Source organism: Melanerpes formicivorus, unplaced genomic scaffold (assembly GCF_026170545.1).
Source record: "Melanerpes formicivorus ecotype bairdi unplaced genomic scaffold, bMelFor1.0.p_v2 SCAF_74, whole genome shotgun sequence".
Classification (NCBI taxonomy): Eukaryota; Metazoa; Chordata; class Aves; order Piciformes; family Picidae; genus Melanerpes; species Melanerpes formicivorus.
The window spans coordinates 2,587,279-2,609,301 of record NW_027142426.1 but is presented as its reverse complement, the minus strand read 5'-3'; the positions used below and the strand labels follow the sequence as shown (position 1 = coordinate 2,609,301).

The following is a 22,023-nucleotide window of genomic DNA, read 5'->3' as shown; positions in this document are numbered from 1 at the left end:
AGCACCAGGTCCAAAATACTCTGTGGAGAAGCTCTATACTAAAGACCTGTGTCCAGACACCAGTTATTCTGATACTCCAGAGCTGTCTGAACTCATGAAACATTTGTCTTTTGCCTTTGCTAAGAGCTTACTCACTTATGCATGGCTCATGCTGCAAATACTCCGGGAGACCTGACTTACCAGCTCCTTTTTGTTTCTCTGTGACTGTAGGAACGTGGGTAAGAACAGAAGTTTGTGTGACCCATGGAGACACATGCTGCTTGTGTTTTTGTTTAACGGAGAGGAACGTGTCTCAGATTGTTTATTTTCTCCCAGTGCATGGCACTAGTCTATGAGAGTTGAAAACTACTTGTAGAGTACCAGCTGTGTAAGTTGTCTGACTTAACAGTTTGCTGTTAGCCTTGGTCATGCCTTTTTAATTGGCTGTAGTTACTATTATTTTCAAATCCTTTGCCATTTATATTCCTTTTGCTGTGTAAATAATGGAATAATATTAATCAAATTATGCACTTTTTTTTTCCTGGTCCAGAAGGTAACCAATACATACAACTTATTTAATATTTGACCCATGGAATAATTTTGGGAAGATATATTAGTGAACTGCTTTCATATTTTCCCGTGTCTTTGAAAATATAGAGTTGGAGATCTTATAGACTGTGCTTTATGTGTAGGCCTTGATCACTCTTTGTATGATTACTAATTGGCCCTGTAGGTTTGATCTCAAATTCTGTCTTGTGGTACTGTAGGTACTCAAGAGTTGCCCTTTTCCCTGATGTGTGCTGAGAGTATGGCACAGCAAAGAAACACTCATGGGGTAAAGTCGCAGGGATTTGGGAGGGTTGGTGGGAAGAGGGTTGTGCCAGTTATAAAGGGTCTGCTCTTGGAGTGCTTACAGCACTGATTGAGGTTGCTAATGTTAAGCCTGTGCTTTTGCAGAGTGGAGAGCAGCAGGAACAGTTGGGTGGTACAGTGACTTATTTTAGTACACAAAGTTGCCAGCTAATAGAAAATCTGAATCAGCTGGTCCCACCCTGCTGCTGATGGATGGCTGGAGATTAGGATCGCTGGATTTAGGGTGTCTGTTCTTGGCACTGACACAGGAAAATTTTTTTCTCTATTGAGCAAGGAAGCTTCCCCCTCCTCATCTTTCCCTGGGGAGGCATAAAAAATAATAGTAATAATTAAAAAATATGTGTTAGCTTCAGGAGAAGTGAACTTTTCCTCCAGAGAATGCTGCTGGGGAAAATTAGCTTCATGGCTTCCTGAAAGGCTGGGAGGCAGGGGTATGTAATGTCCGTCTTCACAGGTTCGGCCTGGAGTAGAAACACGCTCCTGTAACTGGGTTGTAGTGGAATTCGATAGTGCTGGTTTGTAAAGTGCTGCTGCCAATCTGATGTGAGCTCTTCCAAGCCCCTTCACTTGCTGAATAAGGAAAAAAAAAATATCCCCTGCTCTTTAACTACCAGTTTACCCGAGAGAAATCAGGCATTTATGGTTTGGCATTACATTCCTGCTCTGATTAATGTCTGAGCACTGATGGAATAGTAAGAATTGTAGATTCATTTAGTTTCCCCTTGTGTTTCCCCTACTGTTCTTCTGTACCCCTTGTGCATGGCACCTCCTGGATTTTAATTTTTTATTATTATTGAAAGAACATAATTTATTCTCAAAGACTCTTAGATTTGCTCTCAGATTTGCTCTCTAAGAGCAAGTGTGACGTTTTTGCTGTTTCACATAGAAATCAAATCCATGGACTGGTTAAACACCACATTTCAAAAAGTAATAAAAGCATCCTACTTAAATTAGCAAAAGGGCCTTGAATTAGTACATCTGAGTGAAAATTTGTGCCTGAGCTTCCTGTTTTTTCTCCTCTGATCAAGTGATGACAAAGGTTCTAAAAAATAATCATGTACCCTTGCACTTTTTTGTACTGCTCGCTGTTTCCTTTGGGTTTCTTGCCTCCCTAATGCTAAAACCAAGCGAAGCACCGGGAGAGAGAGAATCAAAGCCTGACTACTGATCTCTGAATTTCTCTCTCTGCAGTGCATCTTTGAACCTGTTTTTTCCACACCCTTGCTTCTTTATTGGCTGATTTCTGTTTTTTAATTTTTAAAAGATATGTCTTACTGTGGGACCTGAGAAATTTTGTCTTTAAAACATTGGTCTGAAATGCATAGTGCAGAGCACTTGCTTCTAACCGTGCTGGGATTACATCTTGGTTAGGAGAAAGTTGCACGATTCCAACTGCAGTTATGGTTTGTATCTGATGTTTCTGAACGGTCGTAGAAGTGTGTGAATACTCCTGTTTTGCTTTAGACCAGATTTATTTTGGGGCTAGAGTAAGCCTTTAGGGATTAGTTTCAAGGAAAATGGAAATCTGCTATTCCCTCAGAAACAAGGGGGATGCTGGCAAAGATTTGTATTTGCTTAGATCGTTGATTTTAAACGATGCAAAATACTAGTTTGGTTTTGTCTTACGAAGAGGGCTGGAAGGCGGGGAGAAGTTCAGTGGAAGGAAGTTTCTGTCAAGAGCATCTTTCTGGCTTGGTTATGTGGAGGCACAGACTGTTGCCCTCTGGACACTTCATTTTTGCAAAACCTTGGCTGCCTGACAGATGTACTTTTGATAGGAAAAAGAGCTTGGCTGGCAACAAATGGCTTGTACTGATAAAAATGTAAAAGCAAGGCTGAGCGCTATTGTGAACACCAGTGTTGCTTTAAGGAGCATGATGTGGGAATCTTGGTGAAAACAGGGAAAATGAAGTGCTGTGAGCAAACCTTGTTCCCCTGGATCTGTGATAGTGGTGAGCCCATATTCGAACACAAACTATAGCAGGTCAGCAGCCCCTGGAGTCTGAGACAAGCAAATTAAACAGCAACTGTTGTCCTCAGTCTTGTGCTTCTGGAGACAGGCTGCTCACCAGGCAGCTCTTCTGCAGTTCTGTGGGTGAAGAGACTTGTATTAGTCCTAACACTATCTCTGAAATATCTTCCTCTCTGAATTTTACCTCTGTATAGCATTGCAGATTAATTCCAGTCTGACTCACGAAGCAGTTACTCAGTTCCTGGGATAAATCCCTCCTATTTATCACGCTATTTGCTCTGTGGCTTCCTTGGCCATACAGTTTGAGTGCAGAGTTTTTCAACTGGAAGGTGAACTGTAGAAGTGCATCGTGCTTTCCTGCATGACTCAGATATTCTGACTATTTTGAAAGTGTTTGCACAAGCAGGATTTGTCTTGGGATGGTTGCCACAGGGTCCTATTGTCAAAGATGCTCGTAAATCAGTAGCACTGTGGCAGAAACAAAAGGAGGAAAGCTCTCTGCCTCGCTTGTAGCACAAGCTGCACCTTCTGCACTTTCAAGCTTGTGTAGTGAAAAATATATGTGTCTGGGCTGTGATTGTTTCCCATTTTAAGCACAGCACAATGTTTTCCTATGAAAATGGACTTGGCCTTCCTAAAGATGCTTTCTCTGGTTCCTCAGACATGAAGAAGAATCAATTCTCTTTGTGCATTTCAAAGTTTCTAATGTATTTTTGTCACTATTTGTCTTGCTCGTGGGCTTTACTTTTTTGATGATAATCATGTTGGACTTTCCTTCAGCAGTTTCCTATTGTGTCCCACATCTGTGGGATGTCCCAGTTTTATTCATAACCACTCTGTTCCCAAGTTTTGTGTGTTGCTGGATGGTGGGTTTTCTTCATCTGCTAATTCTTAAGGGGACTGAGGCCATCAGGTTGCTAGCATGTATAATTTCTGAAGGATGGAAGAATCAGTTATTGCTTAATAACAACGTGGTACTCATTGTTTGAGCATTGGTGTCATCTAAGTGTCCCCAAGGAGAAGGATCAAGATGTGAAAGTAGGGTGAGTTACCAGGATTTTTATCAGAGCATCTATTCTGAAGCCTGAATGGAAGAGAAATAGCTTACCTTTCAGCAGCTGGGTGTGTTTTTTCTTCTTCCAGTAGGATAACAAGAGTTGTCAAACAGTCTCTGCCAGCATTGCTTAACAGATCTTTCTGGCCTTTCAGAAGAAGAGTGCAATGTTTTGGAGATGAGTACTACTAGTAAGCAACTGCAGGAGTTTGAAGAAAATGGTATTTAAATTTGTTGATGACCAGCAATGACTGAGACTATCCTTTAAGGAGCTAAAATGTTCTCAAAAGCCATAGTTGTGAAAATGACATCTTTTAAACAATTACTAGACATATTTTGTCTTTTTAATTCTTTATGGCTGTTTGAGTGAAAACACCAACATTCAGTATACCAATTGTGTCAAGCTTGTAGTAACTCAACCACAGTGAACCAAACCAGCAAAGGAAGGTACAAAGAAGGAAAATGAACTCATCCCTGCATGAATAGGAACATCCAATGTGGTTCACTTAGGGGGTGAGACCAGACTTCTGGGGATGTTGCCTGTGCTTGGGGAGGATGTAAGTTAGTTAATGTGGAAGTGCCAGAGTATTCTTGTCTGGAAAGATTCTTGAGTAGTAGATCATATGTGAGCATCACTGGCACATTTTCAAGGAATCTTTTCAAGATATCTTATCAGTAGTACCAGAAATTGTTTCAGAGTCAAGCCTGTACACTGTATTTAAAATATTTGCCACAGAAATACTGCTCCTGGAGTTTTTTTGTTGCATGGTTGGAGCAGTGCTAGGAATGGAGATAAGTACATTTTACCTGTTCAGATAGATAGATTCTTCCACCTAACTTATTTCTAAATAAAGGATGTTTCATTGACTCACCAGGGCTAATGTTTCACCTCCTATTTTCTCACAGCAACACTATAGTCCCAACTGGTTAGCAAGTAAAACACTGCATCAGCCAGGCTGTGAGGCTTTCTTGGCGACTAGTATGGTGTTGCAGAGTCATGCAGGCACAAAGTGAGTAAAAAGGCCAAACTGTACAGTGAAAGCTGCCTGAATGCTGCCTGCAGGCACAGGCAGTGACCTGGGCTGTCTGCAGAACCTTCTGTGACTAGCTGGGAGAAGTGGTGGCTGTCACTCCATGTACTGTAAACATGCAGACGCCACAATTAATATTTTCCTGCTTTGAAGTCTGAACATGAGTTTGCTTGGTTCTGCTTGGCTGCTGATGGTATGCTAAATACAGTAATAATACAGAGATGAAGGCAATCAGGTGAATAAAAGTGCACAGCACATTCACTAGTTAAAATGCACTGTAAAATAAGAATAGAAAAGATGCATTTATTTATTGGCTGCTGTTTAGTTTCTCAGTAAAAGGGTTTGAGAAGCTTAAAGGGGGAAGAGGGAGGGAGGGCTGTATGCTCATTAAACAGAAATACCATTTCTGTTAAACAGTACTGGGAAAAGACTGGTGATGCTTACTGACTGACACCACATATGGATTAACAGAGTAGAATGAATTTGTCATGAAAGCATACCAGCTAAGTCATACAATCTGCTTGCTTACTCATAGGGGAAAAATGACATTTTGTTCACTCACCAACATAAGCATGGCTTGCTCCACATGACTGAGTAGTAGAATTTTGCAAGGTTTGAGTAACACCTATGGTTATTTTTTAATATTATTAAATTTAAAATGCAGACATGCTTTTGGGTCTTGCAAGTGTATGGACAGCTGGTCTTGATTTTCCTGAGGTTGTGCAAGAGTCACCTGTGGGGGAATCAGTTTGTCAGCAAGGCAACCAATGCACCATTTTATTTATTGGATACCAAAGTAAATTAAGAATGTTACTTAGGTTGCAAAATCAAGCACTTGAAAGTTAGGAAATACCAGATTTACAGTTGCCTATGCAACATTAATTCTGTTCCCCTGTGCACTTAATAAGGCAGGATTCCTGTGAAAGCTTTTTGGATGTGGTCATGTACATCACGGAGCATATCAAAGAGGGACAGGCATAAGGTTGTGTGGACATCTGGCATTTCTTAACTTCTGAAGTGCCCAATTCTGCAATTTCCCAGGCGTTTTTTAAGTAAAAAATGTAAAGTAAAACTAAACCTACATATTACTGAACTGTAACCATCCCTCTGCTGTACACCTTCACTATGCTTTGAGATAAAAATACTCAGCAATGTAGCACAGGCTTGTGCTGCTTGATACCACAAACCTTGTTAACCAATTGCAGAAGGAAATGTTATCCAAAAGATGTGGTGGACTATAAGACTTAGGGTGAGGATTTGCATACTGGACTTAGAGATCATTAGGGGAGGGGACAGACTTGTGATGATTGTGTGTCCATGCAGTGTCTTCAGAAGGGAATGTGAGTCTGTGTCAAGAGTCAGGTCTGTGCTCTTTTTGGCATCAGTTGCTTTAGGCAGCTGCTTTGCAGGTCTGTCATCATTGCTTAATTTCCAGTGGGGTTTTTGTAAGCCTCTATTTTTGGTTCTTCTCTGCCCTCCCCAAGCTATTTCTGGGCAGTTTCCTATAGAAACAAATTAATTTACTGTCACTATGCTTTACCTACTACTATGTGCTGGATCTATGCACTGTTCCAAATGAAACTTGCCAGTTCTCACTCATGTTTTATTTTGGATGTTTAAGATCTCAGTTATGGATATACTACCAGAGTCCTTCTGGCTGCTCAGAACTGCAGCCTGAGAGGAGCCCTCTTCAGCTTGACGATACTCTCCACATCCTTCTTTAAATGATAGGTCAAGAGTTCTGCACCTACAGATCTCCTTTACAGAACAGCTTCTTTTGTGCCCTGTGCTTGCATAGTAAGCATTAGAGTTTTTCAGTGTTCATACCATTTCAAGCCAGGGCTAGCTGGTCTGGAGATGCAGGTCCTGAGCAATGTAGTATGTAGCAACAATCTGTAGCCTCCTTTTCCTCTCTGATGTTGCTTTTAATACGTAGATTGGTGTAAAGATGAATCAAATCATTATATCAGCCAATTTCTTCTCACCTAGTAAAATGAATGTGTTCCTAGCTAGGCTTTTTGGAATTCAGCCTTTCTAAACTTTGAAGAAGTAAAAGAAACTTGCACTAAAAAGTTTCATAATGAAGTTAATGCCCTTTTTGTACCCTGTGGGTGCCTGGGGAATGCCAATTGGGGAATGCCAGTTGCTTTTGAAATCTGACCTGGTCTGGTTAAGCAGTTCTTACTCATCATCCTGACTCAATATTCAAGGCTCTTTTGCCTGCCACTTTATCCGTTTTAGCCAGGCTGTAGTGGTGGCAAAATGCTCAGCAAAGTGAAGGGTGTTTATTGCTGCTTGTTAGATATTCTCAAATGCAATTGTCCCTTTACTAAGGAGGCAAGAGGAGGGTGAAGAAAGGAAGATGCTTCTTGGAATCAAGAAACAGGCTGTGGAGCGACATCTGAAAAACAGAGTCAGTGGATGTTCAGGAATAGGAAGAACACTTCAGAAAGTACTGAAGCTTTTAATCTCCATTCCTTCCTTCTGGATGAATGTTGAAAGGCAGAAGTTTAATTTGTTCACTTGGATGATGGTGAGAAAGAAGGTCTATAGAGCCCACACATGTAAGCCCTTGAGGGAACCACGTGGCTGAGCAAATCATTCTTTGTACCAAGTAACTCACCAAGTTCTCAGCAACAAGCTGTAAGCTAAAAGAGTCTTCAGAGTCAAAACAACAGGAAACCAAATCATCAGTGAAATCCTCTGTTCCTTTCTCCTTCACCCTTTTTGCAGCCTCATGTACAGTAATTAAAAGGGAAAAAAAAAAAGGGAAAAAAGGAATTTGCAGCCTCCCAAATATTCCTGTTTCTGACACAGAAATGGAAAGTGCTTGAAACGCTTTTCTAGAAATGAATGAGCTGTCATGGATCGTGATGAAGATGTCTCAAGTGTACTTTTTCTAAAGTACAAAAAGGCAATAAATATACTTTGTATTTTCAGTGTTAGTCATAGATTCTTTTTGTTCTTTTCCCCCTCCTGTTGTTTTCTCCTTTGGTTTCAATGGGTCATTTATCAGTTTGCTGAGAGTAATCCTCAGAACTGGTTTTATCCTTTTTAAGAAAATTGTTTTATTTCTATTTAAAACCATATAATTTTAGATTAAATCAGAGAAGGCTGTTCTTTCTCTGTCTCTTTCCACTGTTTAATATTCAGTGCTTTTACTTTCTGCCTCAAACCTTTCCTCGTTTCCCAGCTCATTCTGGCACTGCTTTGTTCCCTCTTGTGTGTTTCTGTTCCGATTCCCCTCTCCCTTCCCCGCCCTCTTTTTTTCCCTGCAGATATGTTAAGACATGGAGTTACTTACGCTCTGAATGTGTGCGATGATTTGTTTGAGAGGGCATTCAGATGATGGTAATTTTTAAGTTATCTTTAAAATAAGGGTGGTTTAACAGGCTAGACAGTATTGCTTCCTATCCCTGCTCAAAGGGAAATTGCAGTTATTTTTCCTTGCACTGAATGCCAACTCATACCATTAACTGTGCAAACAATCTACAGTAGCATGAGCAGTTTTGAGATGGGAGAGCATGAGGTGGTTAATTTTTTCTGTGAACTTCTTGGTGTTAGCAGAAGTGTTATGTGCCAGAGATGCACATACTTCACCTATGGTTATAAAGCACTGTTTACTTTTTCCTGCAAATACAAAAGCCAAGTGGGAAGGGATATTTCATAAACTCTGTGCTATTGTGTCCTCTGGTCTAAGCCATAAAACAAGAGTAACAGAGACATTCCCTTTGAACTTGAAATCCCTTTCTAAGCTGCTGATCTAACCTAAGTGAGAGGAGGAGGCTCTACTAGCCAGAAAATTTTTCTGTTCTAGGCATTTCTAAACGCGCCCCCCCCTCCCCCGCCCCTTTTCTTTTTTTAAAGTCCTTAAGTGAGTTTGATGCTGCACCTCTGCCCATAAATTTAAAAAAATATTATCCTAATGTAGGTCAGTGAACTGAAACGCCACTGTACACCATGGGGGATTAAAGTCAGAGAGGCAGCCCTCTCCCACTCCTACTAGGTCATATGACAATATAAACAAGAAGTGCAAGGAGCCTTCAGCTTTTTCTTGCCCTAATCCTTTGTTTATGCAGCACTTAAACTGACTTTTGGGGTCGTCTCTGTCTGGCATTAAAGCCCTAAAGCTTTTTGAAGTTTCCCTGAAGTTAATAAAATTAGTCTGCCCTCATCGCTAGGCCCCTTGCTGCTGCTTCGGAGCAGACTGCATATCCCTTACTGTCTTCGTGGCATTTGGCTTTTTAAGTTAATAATATTTTATAACAGAAAAAAAAAGTGTTTGAGAGAAAAGCAGAAAGATCTCCCAAAAGGCTGTCCAGCTAATAGGCAAAGTGCTTGCCATTGTAGATATTCTGAGAACTCAAAGGGGATTAACTTAAAATCCAGTGATTGAAGGTAAATTGCTGGTAAAGTAATTGGAAGTGTTGAGTTTCAGTTGGAGAGAACAACATGCATTTCTGTGCCTTTTTGCAAAGCAAAGCTAAAAGGAAGAGTAAACTTAATTTTTCTAACATGATCTTACAGCTGAGAAAATGAGGTTTCCTGTGTAGCAATTATGCCTCCTTCACCTATTTGTTTTACTGAAGAAACTGATCAGTTATCATGGTTATCATAGATAGGATGACAGAGAAGGGGATGTATTTAGCATACAAGACTGACAGTTTGAGTCATAAAGGTTTTATTCCAAACACTCAGGCAAGTCCATGTTCACTTATCTCAGCATCACTAAAGCAGTTGTAATTCTGGTGGCCTATAGACTTGCCCAAGGAATAATGGTGATATGACAGAACATACCAATCAGCTTAAAGAGAGATCTTTTTTCTAACAAGCTGAGCACTGGACTTAAAGGAAGGGTGCAGCTGGAGCCCTTGCTTCCTTTCCTTAACTGTGTGTACAAGGGCAAGACCCTAAAAAATACATTTACTTATAGAAAGATGAGAGGCTTTAAAGTCACAGTATCACAGTATAACTCAGGTTGGAAAGGACCTCGAGGATCATCAAAAGGCATTAAATGAGTATGGCATACCTAAACGGTGATAAATTTTGTTGCTGTTAAAATCATCAATTGTAGGTTATCATTACCTGTTTACTCGAAGGAGCATGGTCCTGTAACGCTTGTTCACAGAAACAATTCTTGAGTTTTTCCTGGCAGCCTTGCAGGGAAGGCTCTGAACTGAACCATCCTAGCCTTAGTATGATTGCTCACCCTGTAATTCCGCTTTTAATTAAGTTAAAGATAACTTTGAAGTGCTCTTGGAAAAATAAAAGATGTTTATGTTGTCTTTAAAGTTGGCTTCCTGTGCCATTTTTGGGAGATAACTAGAAAAATAATAGATATATGGAAGATCTTCACTGGAGTATAAGAGACTATTTCAAACACAGGGGTTAGAAGGCCATAGCTGAAGGTGGAGGAGGGAGATGTTCAGTTTTGAGACTCTTGTTTTAGGAAGAAAAGATTCATAGGAAGAAGTAATATTTTTATTTCACCAACTAATGTAACTGGAAAAATGGTGTTGGTTTTGGGAATGCAAGTGCAGCTTCAGGTTGAAATTAACAGTTTCTTTTTCTGCTAGTCTTCTATTTCAGACCCAAAGAAAGGTAAATGTACCTGAAAACTTATCTTCCCCACTACTACCATCTATTATCAGTGGCTATAGTAAAAGACATTATTCGGTTTTGAATTTAAGCTAGAGATTGCCAAGCAGTGATACCCTTGCTAATGGTTCACAAGCTATTTTAAAGCAGTGCTTGTTGAGGGGGTATGAGAGGGCAGACACACCAAAAAAAACCTGCAAACCAAAACCACAACAACCATACAGCACAACCAGAAATAGGATCTTTTGGGAAAAGGTGAGGGGTAGATGTTCAGGCAGTGAGTGCTGTCGAGACATCTGAATGTTGTTGCTTACAGCCTTTACTCTGCATTCAGCAGCTGCCTGTACTGTTGTCTTCTCCATATGAAAGAAGAAAGAAGGAAGAAGGGTTGTAGGTGTTTCTCATTCTGCAAGTGCATGTAGTCTGGGACAGATGAGGTGCTCTCTTAATGTTGCACAACTCAGTCAAAGCTCTCTGTAGATGAACAAGTAAACCCTATTTAAAAGAAAAAGAATAAATGTCTGCCAGATTTTCTGCCCCAGTGAGGCTGATGTTAAAAGAGAAGCATACATATGTGATAAAGTAATAAACAGCAAGATTAGGCATTGGAGTCTGCATATGCACTCCTGTTTATGGAGGAGACTTCAGGGAAGGTGAACAGCTTAATACACCAGCAATATTTTGAGTCGTCATTTAAACTGAATAAAGAGGGAGTGTTCAAAGCTGGTTATCATTCTTTGCTGTTCTAAGTCTTTAAAACCTTTAAATTTACCTAAAAATGTCTAAGATATGAAGAAGAGCTGCAACTTTTGCCACCAAAAAAACCACAATAATCTTGAGAAGATTTAAGTAAGATCTCCTTATTTCTTCTGGTAAGTAAGTAAGTAAATGTTCTATGTGGCTATGAGGTAGAGTAACTCCAGGCATTAGGTATACAGGGATATTCACACCTACAGGATTAGGCTCACTTGACTGCACCTTATACTTTGTAATGCCTAAGGGAGGGTTGTTTATCTTGCCTTACCCACCAACCTTGCTGCCTCTTGTTCCTGATAGCTTAATTAAGAATTCAACTTGTGAATGGTTCTTCCCACTGGGTTACAAACCTTGAAATTAAAATTGGATACAATGGTCATAAGGCTTTTAGTTTAACAAATCAATGTATATGTAAAGGTGAAGATTTAAAAGGCTCTATTTGGAAGCTCTGAGTAATTCTGTCATTTCTTTGGTAGTGTGGCTATTGAGTGCAAGTCTGGAGCTAGGAGACAGGCTGTTTATGTAGGTGATAATGTACTTAGCTGTAGGGTAAGTAATGGAATAAACTTTTTGCGAGCGTAGGTACTTAAGTGACTTTCATGAAAAGGTTTCAAAGCAGAAAAGAGATTTTAATTAACTGATCTTTACAGCATATTCTGATGCATGTTTGTTCTTCCTGTGTTGAAAGAAAGGAGGTGAAAGCAGAAATCTATTAATTCACAAAGTCTTGTTTCATTTTAGACACAAATTCTCTTAAATTTAACAATTCATATGACTAATCTAGAATTTTGTTCATTTGGGGCTAAATGGATTTCTAAGGGGAGGGTGGTAGAAATCACCAAACTTAGTGTATCTCACAGGTATCATTTTTCTATCCACTTGAGATTGTGGACTCATGAAGCCCTGTTTCTTTTGCAGGTGATGGACGATTACAGTGTGATCGGTCGCTCATTGTTCAAAAAAGAAACGAACATCCAGATTTTTGTGGGTCTAAAAGTCAAACTATCTACAGGAGAAGATGGAGTAATAGATGGTGGGTTTGGCCAGAGTGGCAAATTTAAAATCCGAATTCCAGGTAGGTGTTTCTCAACTGACAAATGCAAATCTGCGTCGAGTGTGGAGGATCTTTCCATGTTGTGAGTCTGAGTGGTACCAGTAGCGTCACGGGGTTTTGAGATCAGCTCATACCCAGTTTGGCCACTGATGATTTGGTAGATTGTAATTCTCCTAACTAAATGATGGTGGCTGTGGCTTACATACTGTGAGACAGAGCAGCCTGAAGCCACATCTCCTGTATAAACAAATTCTGGTTTGAAAATGACTTCTTGTTAGTATCAATCCCATAGAGATCGTGGAAATCTCTCTTCTCTTAATATACATATGATTTGCAGCAGAGCTCTTCTGAACTAATAAAGGAAAATCTGCAATAATACTGTGTCCAGTTCTGGGCTCCTCAGTTTAGGAAGGACATCGAAACACTTGAACGTGTCCCGAGAAGGGCAACGAGGCTGGGGAGAGGCCTTGAGCACAGCCCTATGAGGAGAGGCTGAGGGAGCTGGGATTGTTTAGCCTGGAGAAGAGGAGGCTCAGGGGTGACCTCATTGCTCTCTACAACTACCTGAAAGGTGGTTGTAGCCAGGAAGGGGTTGGTCTCTTCTCCCAGGCAATCAGCACCAGAACAAGGGGACACAGTCTCAAGCTGCGCCAGGGGAGGTTTAGACTCGAGGTGAGGAGAAAGTTCTTCACCGAGCGAGTCATTCGTCATTGGAATGTGCTGCCCAAGGGAGGTGGTGGAGTCACCGTCCCTGGAGGCATTCAAGAGGGGACTGAACGTGGCACTTGGTGCCATGGTCTAGTCATGGGGTCTGTGTTGATAGGTTGGACTCAATGATCCTTGAGGTCTCTTCCAACCTTAGTTATACTGTGATACTGTAATTTTTACTTATAGCTGCATGTTATTTTGTAACTTGCCTTCAAGCAAATAATGCCTGATAAATGGGTTTTTGGAGATCCTGAGAGGGCTTTTTTTATGGCTGGTGTCTCCTGGTTTTATGATATTATGTATTACTGTATTTTTCATCCTTGGTGAGTTACAGAAAAGACTTATGATCATGGGGAATAATGGATGCTAGAGTTTGTAAGTGTCACTACTAGTTTGGGGTTTTTTTTTTCTTCCTTTAAGGTAGGAAAGTGTTTCTGAGCCTTTTCAAAAGGCAATAATAGGTGCTGCATTTAACTCAGATTGTGAGATAAGATTTTAACGATACTAGGAGCAATTTTGTGTTTCTGTAGTGTCTTCAGCCCATTTGTCACTAGTTAATCCTCTATCTTCTTTAGGAAGATGAGCAAGATTACTTCTGTTGTACAAGTGGAGGAAAAAAATTATAATGTTCTGTGACAGCAAACAGTCACACAGCAATCGATCTGCAAAGTGAAGTTTCCTAATTTCTTGCTGAATATGGACTGTTTTCCATTGTACTTAAGGCTTGATGCTACTGCACTAGTTTTGACTCACAGCAAGTTTCCTTTCTTCTTCCTACCACAAGATAAGAATTTCTGACTAGACAGAAAAACTCCTGTATTCCAGTTTTGTCACCGAACGCTGCACTTTGCAATTGGGTCTCAGAACCTAATTAGCAAGCACAGGGCATATTTAAAGAAAGAAACTGAACCAGATATATCTATGGGTTTGCATTTTCTGGTATAGAAAAGCTTTGAAGTCTTCACTTGAGATAGGTACCTTTAGGTAGGTGGTGAAATGATGTGTAAATGACCTTAACACTGAAAAGGATTCAAGCTGAAAATCCAGATAATATCTTGCTTAAAGATGTGGTGTTCTTAGTAGCAGTTCTGTCCTGGAGGCAAAAACATGATGAAAGAGAAGAACAGGAGGATGACATTTATGTTGCCATTTCCACATTTTGGAAGGAGGAAATGGTTCTTCATGGGATGGGGAGAAGCCTAATAAGTAGTCTTTGTCACTGTTGTGCATGTGAGTGGGAAATATAATTACAAACCAGCAGTTGCATTAAGAAAATCATACACATATTTAGACAATTGCTTTCTGCTTTGTTTATTAAGTTAGTGGAAAGAAATGATAGCTTTCACAAAGGTGTTTGTTATCTCATCTTGGTTATGCTCTCCTGATGTTTAACAGTAGGTCATGAACACAGAGGACCCTTTATGGTTTGTTCTTTCAATGAGAAGAGTATGTAGCAGAATACTAGAATTTAATACCCCTTTAAGGCAGGCAGAATAATAGAACTCAGTTTGCTTTTCTTTAGTCTGCGTCAAACTTGGGTACTCTTGTTGTCTGGAGGGAAGAGGCAATAGCTAAATTAGCTCAGGCTGAGAGTATCAAACAATGTCTGACTAGCAGGGGAAAGAACTGCAGAAGCACCTAATAATCTGTGTCTTTAAGAGTTGCAGAGGTTTGTGTGTAGGGGGAGGGCTATTGCTGTGATGCTGTTTAAGTCAACTGCAGTTCACATTCCTTTGTTAGGTCAGTGTTGCTTTTTTAATGTGTCTGCATCCTGTTTGTGGGTTTTGGGGTTTTTTTTATTAAATTTAACTGATCAGACTCTTTTCTTCCTCCTTCCCTCCCTCCCTGTCCCACATCCCCCCCACCTTCAGCCATGCCTCCCCTCATACATATATTCTCTTTTACAGATTTCTTATTTGAAGAGCTCTTTTTAATTTTTCTGAAGTTATTTTCTTGTGATTCCTTCACAAATCTATTAGGGAGTGGGAGGGAAGGGAAGGAAATGTGCAAGCTGAAAAGTGCCTTGGACTGCCTCAGCCTGGCACTCAGTCAGCCCTCTCATTTAAAACCAGTCAACCTCTGGAACTGAATACCTTGTTTGAGTAGTTAACCTGATGATATCTGAGAGCTAGTTTTAGAAACAAACCTCTAAATAGCCATAGAAATCAGGTAGGTGTATCAGAGACTTGTCCTGACTACTGAAGGTAATAGCAGACCATGACACATTGTAGGGTGTTATATGGTTCCACTGGTGCCAACCACCCCTAGCACCATGCCCACTCCCACAAAGTGATTGTTGGGATCCCCAGCTGTTGTTCCATAGCCACTTGGAAATGGCTTGTGTTTGAGGATAGATCACAGCCTAAGAATATTGTCTTACGTTGTCTGCGGGCTGAAACTTGGCAGACCTTACAACTGGTAATGGCAGAACATGGATCTGTTTCTTATTCTGGCACTGCTTGTGTGCAGCAGTAAGTGGGATCCTTCTCTCTGCTCTTCTGCTCTGCAAAATGGGGATAATTGCTATCCATTTAGGGGGAGGAAGAGGGGAGAAGGGAAAAAAAAAAGAAATCTCTGATTTAGATTTATTCCAGACTTGGAGCATTAATATTTCTTGAAAAGGCTTAATTATCTTCTTTTGCAGTACAGAAACATATCTAGAGTACAGCATGCAATTGGAAGTCCCTTGGTTGCTGAAAGATGTCAGCAATTTGGAAGAAATTCAGGGAAGAGCAGCAAGAATGCTGGAGAGGCTGAAGGGAGTGATTTATGAGGGAAAGAAGATGAAAAGAAATGCATGAAACTTGGCTAAATGATGTCTAAGTGGGAGATATGATTATCTTCAAGTATTTGAAGAACATAATGGGGAAGAAACCCATAGGGTGGTCCAATGAGCTAGAAGTAAAGCTAATAACACAAAATACAGCGAAGTGTAACTTGACTACTGATAGATGTTATTTAGCAGAGGTTTCTTACACTGCCAGATCATCTTTGCAGTGGAAGAGGATGTAGTTGCATTTTGAGAATACTGATGTGTAGTTTGCTAGTGCATGTGTTGGGGTGAAATGAAGAGGCAGCTGGGCGGTGGAAAATAGAAGGACAACTTATTTTCCATCTCATTCCTGGTTTTGTGCTCAGACTTGCTTTTATTGCTTGAATGACAAGGTTTAACCTGCTTTCTGGACTGTTTGCAGCAGAACCTAATTTAGAAAAAAAAAAAGTTAAAAATAAAAGAAATATTTGCTGGCAGACCTGCTGTTCTGTAGGGCTAGGTTGTGGAGCTGTTTGTGTTTTAACCGAGGAGAAAGTTTCAATGCGTGTTAATGGACAGAATGATGCTTACTTTCCAGACTAGCTGTATGATCAAATACATAAAAAGGGGGGGACATAATCTCTAAACTCACAAGAGAGTTTTGCTTAGTTGAACAAGCTGCTTAAAAACCAAACAGGATTTGAAAGGCAATTTCAACTCCAGTGCTTTGTAAGTTACACTGGCGTGTGTGTATGAGGGAGTGAGCTACTGATGGAGTGCTTCTTGCTGAGGTGGGTGATACGGGGCAGCTGTTTTACTTGTAAATGGCAACCCTGCATTATATAGTCGAGGTAAATGAGTGAAAGGTATTGTTCAACTTTGAAATGAAGAACGAGTTTGGGGAGGCAAGAACTGTGTGTTTAAGTGTCTTATTCTAAAGAAGACAAAAGCTAACAGTGACAGTCTTTGGAAAATGCCTATTTCAACATACATTGCACCTAGGAATGTCATGCCAGTTGATTTGAAAAAAGAATAATTCAGAGGAAAGTTCAGTGACTCGTTTGAATAACAGTGCTAATTGTGGATCTTAACTGCCTCTCACTCGAGAACTGACCCTGTGAAACTCTGCTGGGTTTGCAAAATCGTGATCTGTTGACATCTGCTGTGAGATTGGCTCGAGACATGCCCGTTGCATTGGTTTTGGCATGTTTCATTTGTCTTGTGCTTAATTATTGTAAAATGTAGCAAGTTTTCAAATGTAATTGGAGCACATGTCATATCTCAGGCATGGTTCACTTTCCTTTCTGTCTCGACCGTCTAGCTGATGGTAAAGTGTTCATCCGTTCTGAGGCACTGTGGTGTGTTTGACTGAGATTCTTTTCTTCTCTTTGGCTCAATACAGTGAGAATTGCTATGCACAAGATGAGTTCAAAGCTACCTTATTTCTTAATGCGAACGAAGCAGTGCATATCTAACACTCATAACAGCTGAAGACATTTCTGAATTGAGCAAGTTTGAATGTAATAAAAGGCACACTTTTCATAAGAGGAGATATAAATGAGAATATTAGAATGTAAGCTTTTATACTTTGCTATTCTTTCCCCCTGTACAGGATAACGTAGTTCAAAGTTTCTTACAGCAATTGAAGACTAACTCATTTGTGACCACCTCTTTTGTTGCTAGTAACTTTTTGCCTTGCATTCGTGTTCCTTGCATATAAGAGAGGAAGTCTGTTTGCACCTTTTCCACTTCTTGTTGTGGTAGAGGGTTTGAATGTGCTGTAGTTCTCTAGTAATAGCACAAATGTGCTCCCTAGTTCAGGGAACACAATGCCTCTGGGATCCTGCAGTTTTAGTATAAGATGACATTGGGGTAAGACTTCAGCAATGGGCCTTACTCCTGAGAAGCCCTTGTATTCCAGTGTGGGAAACCAAGGGTAGAAAGGATGAGTGTGTGTTTCCCTCATAGTGTGTTGTGGAGGTAGTGTCTTTTGGTGGGTTTATGTTTTGGCACATCCTTCTACTGTTGGATGAGCCCCCTCCCTGGCTTGCAAAGTGGTTAACAACACAGAGAGAAAGCTTTTATGTAAGAGCTGTAGGTGAGCAGCACAACTTCACATAATTTCAATTCCAGTTAAAGATTCTAAGTGTAAAAGTGGGATTCAGTTAAGTTTTTTAGCATGCCACTTAAGCGAGAAAAGTCTAATAGAGGTTAAATAGTATGAGAGAAGTCAGTTATGCAAAGATGGGAAAATGCAGCAGTAATGTAACTTGTGTATCACATGAGTTTCTATAACTTCCCCTATTATTATTTATTTCCCTATTATTATTTATCTTTTGCTACTCAAGGCATGCTTTGCTTCCTTCAGGTGGTTCCCAACACCTCAATGTCGCTGGCATTTGTGGAATATTAGTTACCAAGTTTTTCTTAACGGTAGGAGACAAGCTTTAAATAGTTGAGTGTAGATAAATGTTGTAATTTGGGGGGCAGTCCTGACTGACAGCAGCAGCAATGGGGCAGTTAAACCTTTTCACTTGCGCTGAGAGTAATTAAACATCCTGTCACTAAGCGGCATACTTTTTGTGGGAGATCCTGACATTTGGAATTCTTTGTTTGTGTTGCATTATAATAGGATAATCTTCTTCTCTTAGGCCAAATGGAATTTAGGCACATTTAATGTCTATGTTTGCCTGGCCTGGCTCCTTTTTTAATAAAAGAAAATAAAAAATTGTTGGCTGCAAAGGTCTGGTGGGTTGCCATCCCTGTCAGTATCAGGTGAGGCTGAGCAGGATTTCAGTCAAGAGGAAAAACAAAAGCCCACGGGAAAGAAATCTCTGTAGCTGTGTTTTATTTAAAAGCTGGAGATTAGCTCTGCTTGTTCTTTCACAGTCTCTTTTCCCCTACCCTCTAAAATAAACAAAACCTAAAATCCTTAAGGGGTGCTTCAAGCATAAATCTCCTTCTCTCCTTTTTGTGAGAGTTGGCTAGTGTAGTATGGACAGAGGCTGGGAGAGGATTGTTGCCAGGGAAGCATCACTTCCCTCTATGATCCCCTCTTGAGCGGATTAAACTGTAGTGATGTGAAAGTCCTGGTGACCACATAGGAACTAGGAGTTTGAACTACATTTATCTAAAAACATTGGCCTGGAGGAATCGAGCCCACCTTTTACATGGTGACATCCTGTAAGCTTTTATTGACCTTTGGAACCGAATATCCAGATTTATTGACCTTAGAGTGTTCTGTGGAATCAAAGTCAAGATTTGTGCACATTCCTTCTGAATGAAAACAGAAGGCAAGGAAGTGTTAACGTATTAACTGGCTGTCTGCCTCATTCATGTTAGTGTCAGGAGAACCTGATCTTGACTGAAATGACAGAATTGCAAGACTAAGTCTCTAAACTTAGAGCTTTGAAGGGTGATGTGTTGATTTTAAGATTGATTTCAGAGGCAACCAATCGTTGCACACTATAGTAGATGCCACGTCCAAGGGAGGCTAAGATTCTTTGTATTTCAAGTTGCCATTGGAGTGTCTGTTGAACAGTTTGCTCTTTTGGGATCAAGCAGACATGGATTAGGAAATTATCAGGCATCAGCCCTTTGAATGCATCTGTGGAAGGAAAAGGTCTGGTTGTAATGTAAGCACTTGTGTTGGGTATGGTGTGGGCTACACAGTGCACTTCTGCATAACTCAAGAGAATGAGATGGGGACTTCCTTTTATTCTTTCCACAAACCCTTTTATTTCTGTTCAAGAGTAGCTGCAGGAAAGTGCTCTCATTGCAATGGAAAGGCCATTAGGTCTTTTTACACTGTATTACATAATTTCAGTGTTTCTTCCTCACTTATCACATATACTCATGACAATTGCAGCCCTCCTGTTTGTGTGTAGTCTTCAGGATAAAGCCCTCTTTTTTTTTTTTTTTCTCTGACTAATCATTCAGCCATGGTAGAACAGTGTGTACTGAACCCTTTACCCGACCCTGAATAACAAAGCACCTTATGCTTGCAGTAGTTTGAGTTTAGCCTCAAAGCAAACCCAGACTTAACTCTGGGATTTGGCTGTTGTGTTCCTGCCTAGGTTATTTTTCACTTCTTCTCAGCAGTGCTTTGTGAGCTTTTTGGTGGTGTTTTGGAAACAGTAAAGATGTAGGCACTGCCTCAGTCTGACAAAAATACTCACAACTTTGAGAAGTGTACTAAGGTGGTGAAGTTAAATATAAAAATGTAAAATAGAATAATGTAAGTATCATGAAGAGCATCTTATTTAACTCTCCATTGTGACATGCATTCTGATACGAGGGCAAATTACGTGATTGCATTCTCCTCGCTGGTTTGGATGGTGCTTTTTAACTGACTTATTGTCCTGTACTGTTTGTTTTGTGGTTCTTTTTTCTCTTCTCAGTGAGTAATCAACTCTTTTATTTTTGCACTTCACTGGGGTCCTGCTGTAAATACGAAATTATTTGTGAAATTTGGGGTGTGGGGGGAGAGGGATAGCGTCAGGAAAAAAATGAGTAATTCCAGCAGATGGGATTTGTTTGACTGTAGCGTGAGTATATTTACTTCTACAGAACCAGTAGCACATGGGAAAGGAAAACAAACAAAAGTAACCCACAAATAAATCAACCCCACTAGCAAAAAAAACAACCCAAAACCAATCAAGTAACCAAAACAAAAGAAAACCCCAACCAACAAAACCCCCCACCAAACAATAAACACACACACACACACCTGCCAGTTGCTTACATGTCTTTTCTTATCTTAACATTAGGTTCCAAACTCCACTGAGCCCCGCTTTGCTTTGACTAGTGTCTGCTAATGCATTTGCTTCTGTTACTTATGTCAGGCTGGTACTGCCACTGCCCTCCTGCCTGTGTTTCTTGATCTCTAAAGTCTTTTGCCAGTGACAACTTACTTTGCCCTCAGATATTTCTGCCAGCAGTATCAGGCTGTTGTAGGGGTGTGCAGGGTAGAGGGGATTTGTTTCTGAGTTGTGGATGTCCTAGAGTTGTAACCTTGTGAGCCCTTGAAATAAAAGGCTGAAGGGAAAAGCCGGTCTGGCTCTGTGCTCGAGATTGCCCTCTGCAGATGGAGGCTGTCAAGAATTTAGCTGCCAAAATAGTTTTTCCTTTTTCGTCCAAGTGCATTCTAATCGTTTCCTCTTTTTTTTGCCTCCAAGATCAGCAATTGCTCTATTGATATCCTGAAGTTAAGTTTCAAATCCCTGTTGCAAAACAGAAAGATGCTATAGTTAGCAGTTGTTTATCTTAGTTTGAAGATAAAATATGGATCTGATAGCGTGGGGAGAGCTTGGGAGACTACTGCAGGTTTTTACAAGTATTTGGGAACTGAACAATTGTTATTTCAGTTGGCAGTGGCATTGGTAGTCAGCTGTCCAAAGTACTCACAATGGTAAGCCCTCAAAGAAGGATTTATCTTTTCTTTTAAATAAATAAATAAATAAATCTTTACAGATTGTTTCTTTTCTCAGATAAACTCAGGTCATATATATGAGAGTCTCCTAAGCCACAAGAGCCAGATAGGTAAATTAAACAAACCAAGATTTGCACTCGGTTGCATGTTTTTAGGATCTGGAATTTCAAAAGAAGTGAACTTATCTTGAGATTTGTAGTAAAACTGAGAGCTGGGAGTGCTGTTGTGTATTATAACCTTACTTCTGTGTAGGGTCTCTTGTGGTCATAAGTCTTTCGAGTTAATCCAGGCTTTGTTATTTTGGGGGAATGTAGTTATTGTGGAAAGTTGCATGCCCTGGGAGAAAAGAAGCATCTTAAGTATTTAGGGCTGCTACTTTGCTGAATTTTGAATAATTACAACAGCCCTGTAAGCTACTTGGACCCTATTGCACAGTCCAGATAACTGGCAGGACATGTCTGCAATTGATGTAGCTGAGCAGTCTTCTGAGTTCTGAGCTCGTAATTGCCATCACATCAACACTAACTTAACTTGGGAAAGGTCACCAAATATCTCTACAGCTCCCTGAAAGGAGGTTGTCAACAGGTTGGGGTTGGTCTCTTCTCCCAGGCAACCAGTGGCAGAACAAGAGGACACAGTCTCAAACTGTACATGGGGAAGTTTAGGCTCAAGATGAGGAGAAAGTTCTTCACAGGAAGAGTAATTGGCCAGTGGAATGGGCTGCCCAGGGAGGTGGTGGAGCCACCATCACTGGAGGTGTTTAGGAAGAGAATTGATGGGGTGCTTGGTGCCATGGTTTAGTTGATTAGATAGTG

General features: G+C 40.4%; 1 protein-coding gene across 1 annotated transcript in view; it reads left to right on the top strand.

The window, feature by feature from the left end:
* The window catches only part of EEFSEC (eukaryotic elongation factor, selenocysteine-tRNA specific), a 129,840-nt gene that overhangs the window by 73,503 nt on the left and 34,314 nt on the right, over window positions 1-22,023 (top strand). The window contains exon 6 of the mRNA XM_068163781.1: window positions 12,182-12,338. Coding sequence (XP_068019882.1) covers window positions 12,182-12,338 — 157 coding nt within the window. The remainder of the gene's footprint in view (window positions 1-12,181; window positions 12,339-22,023) is intronic.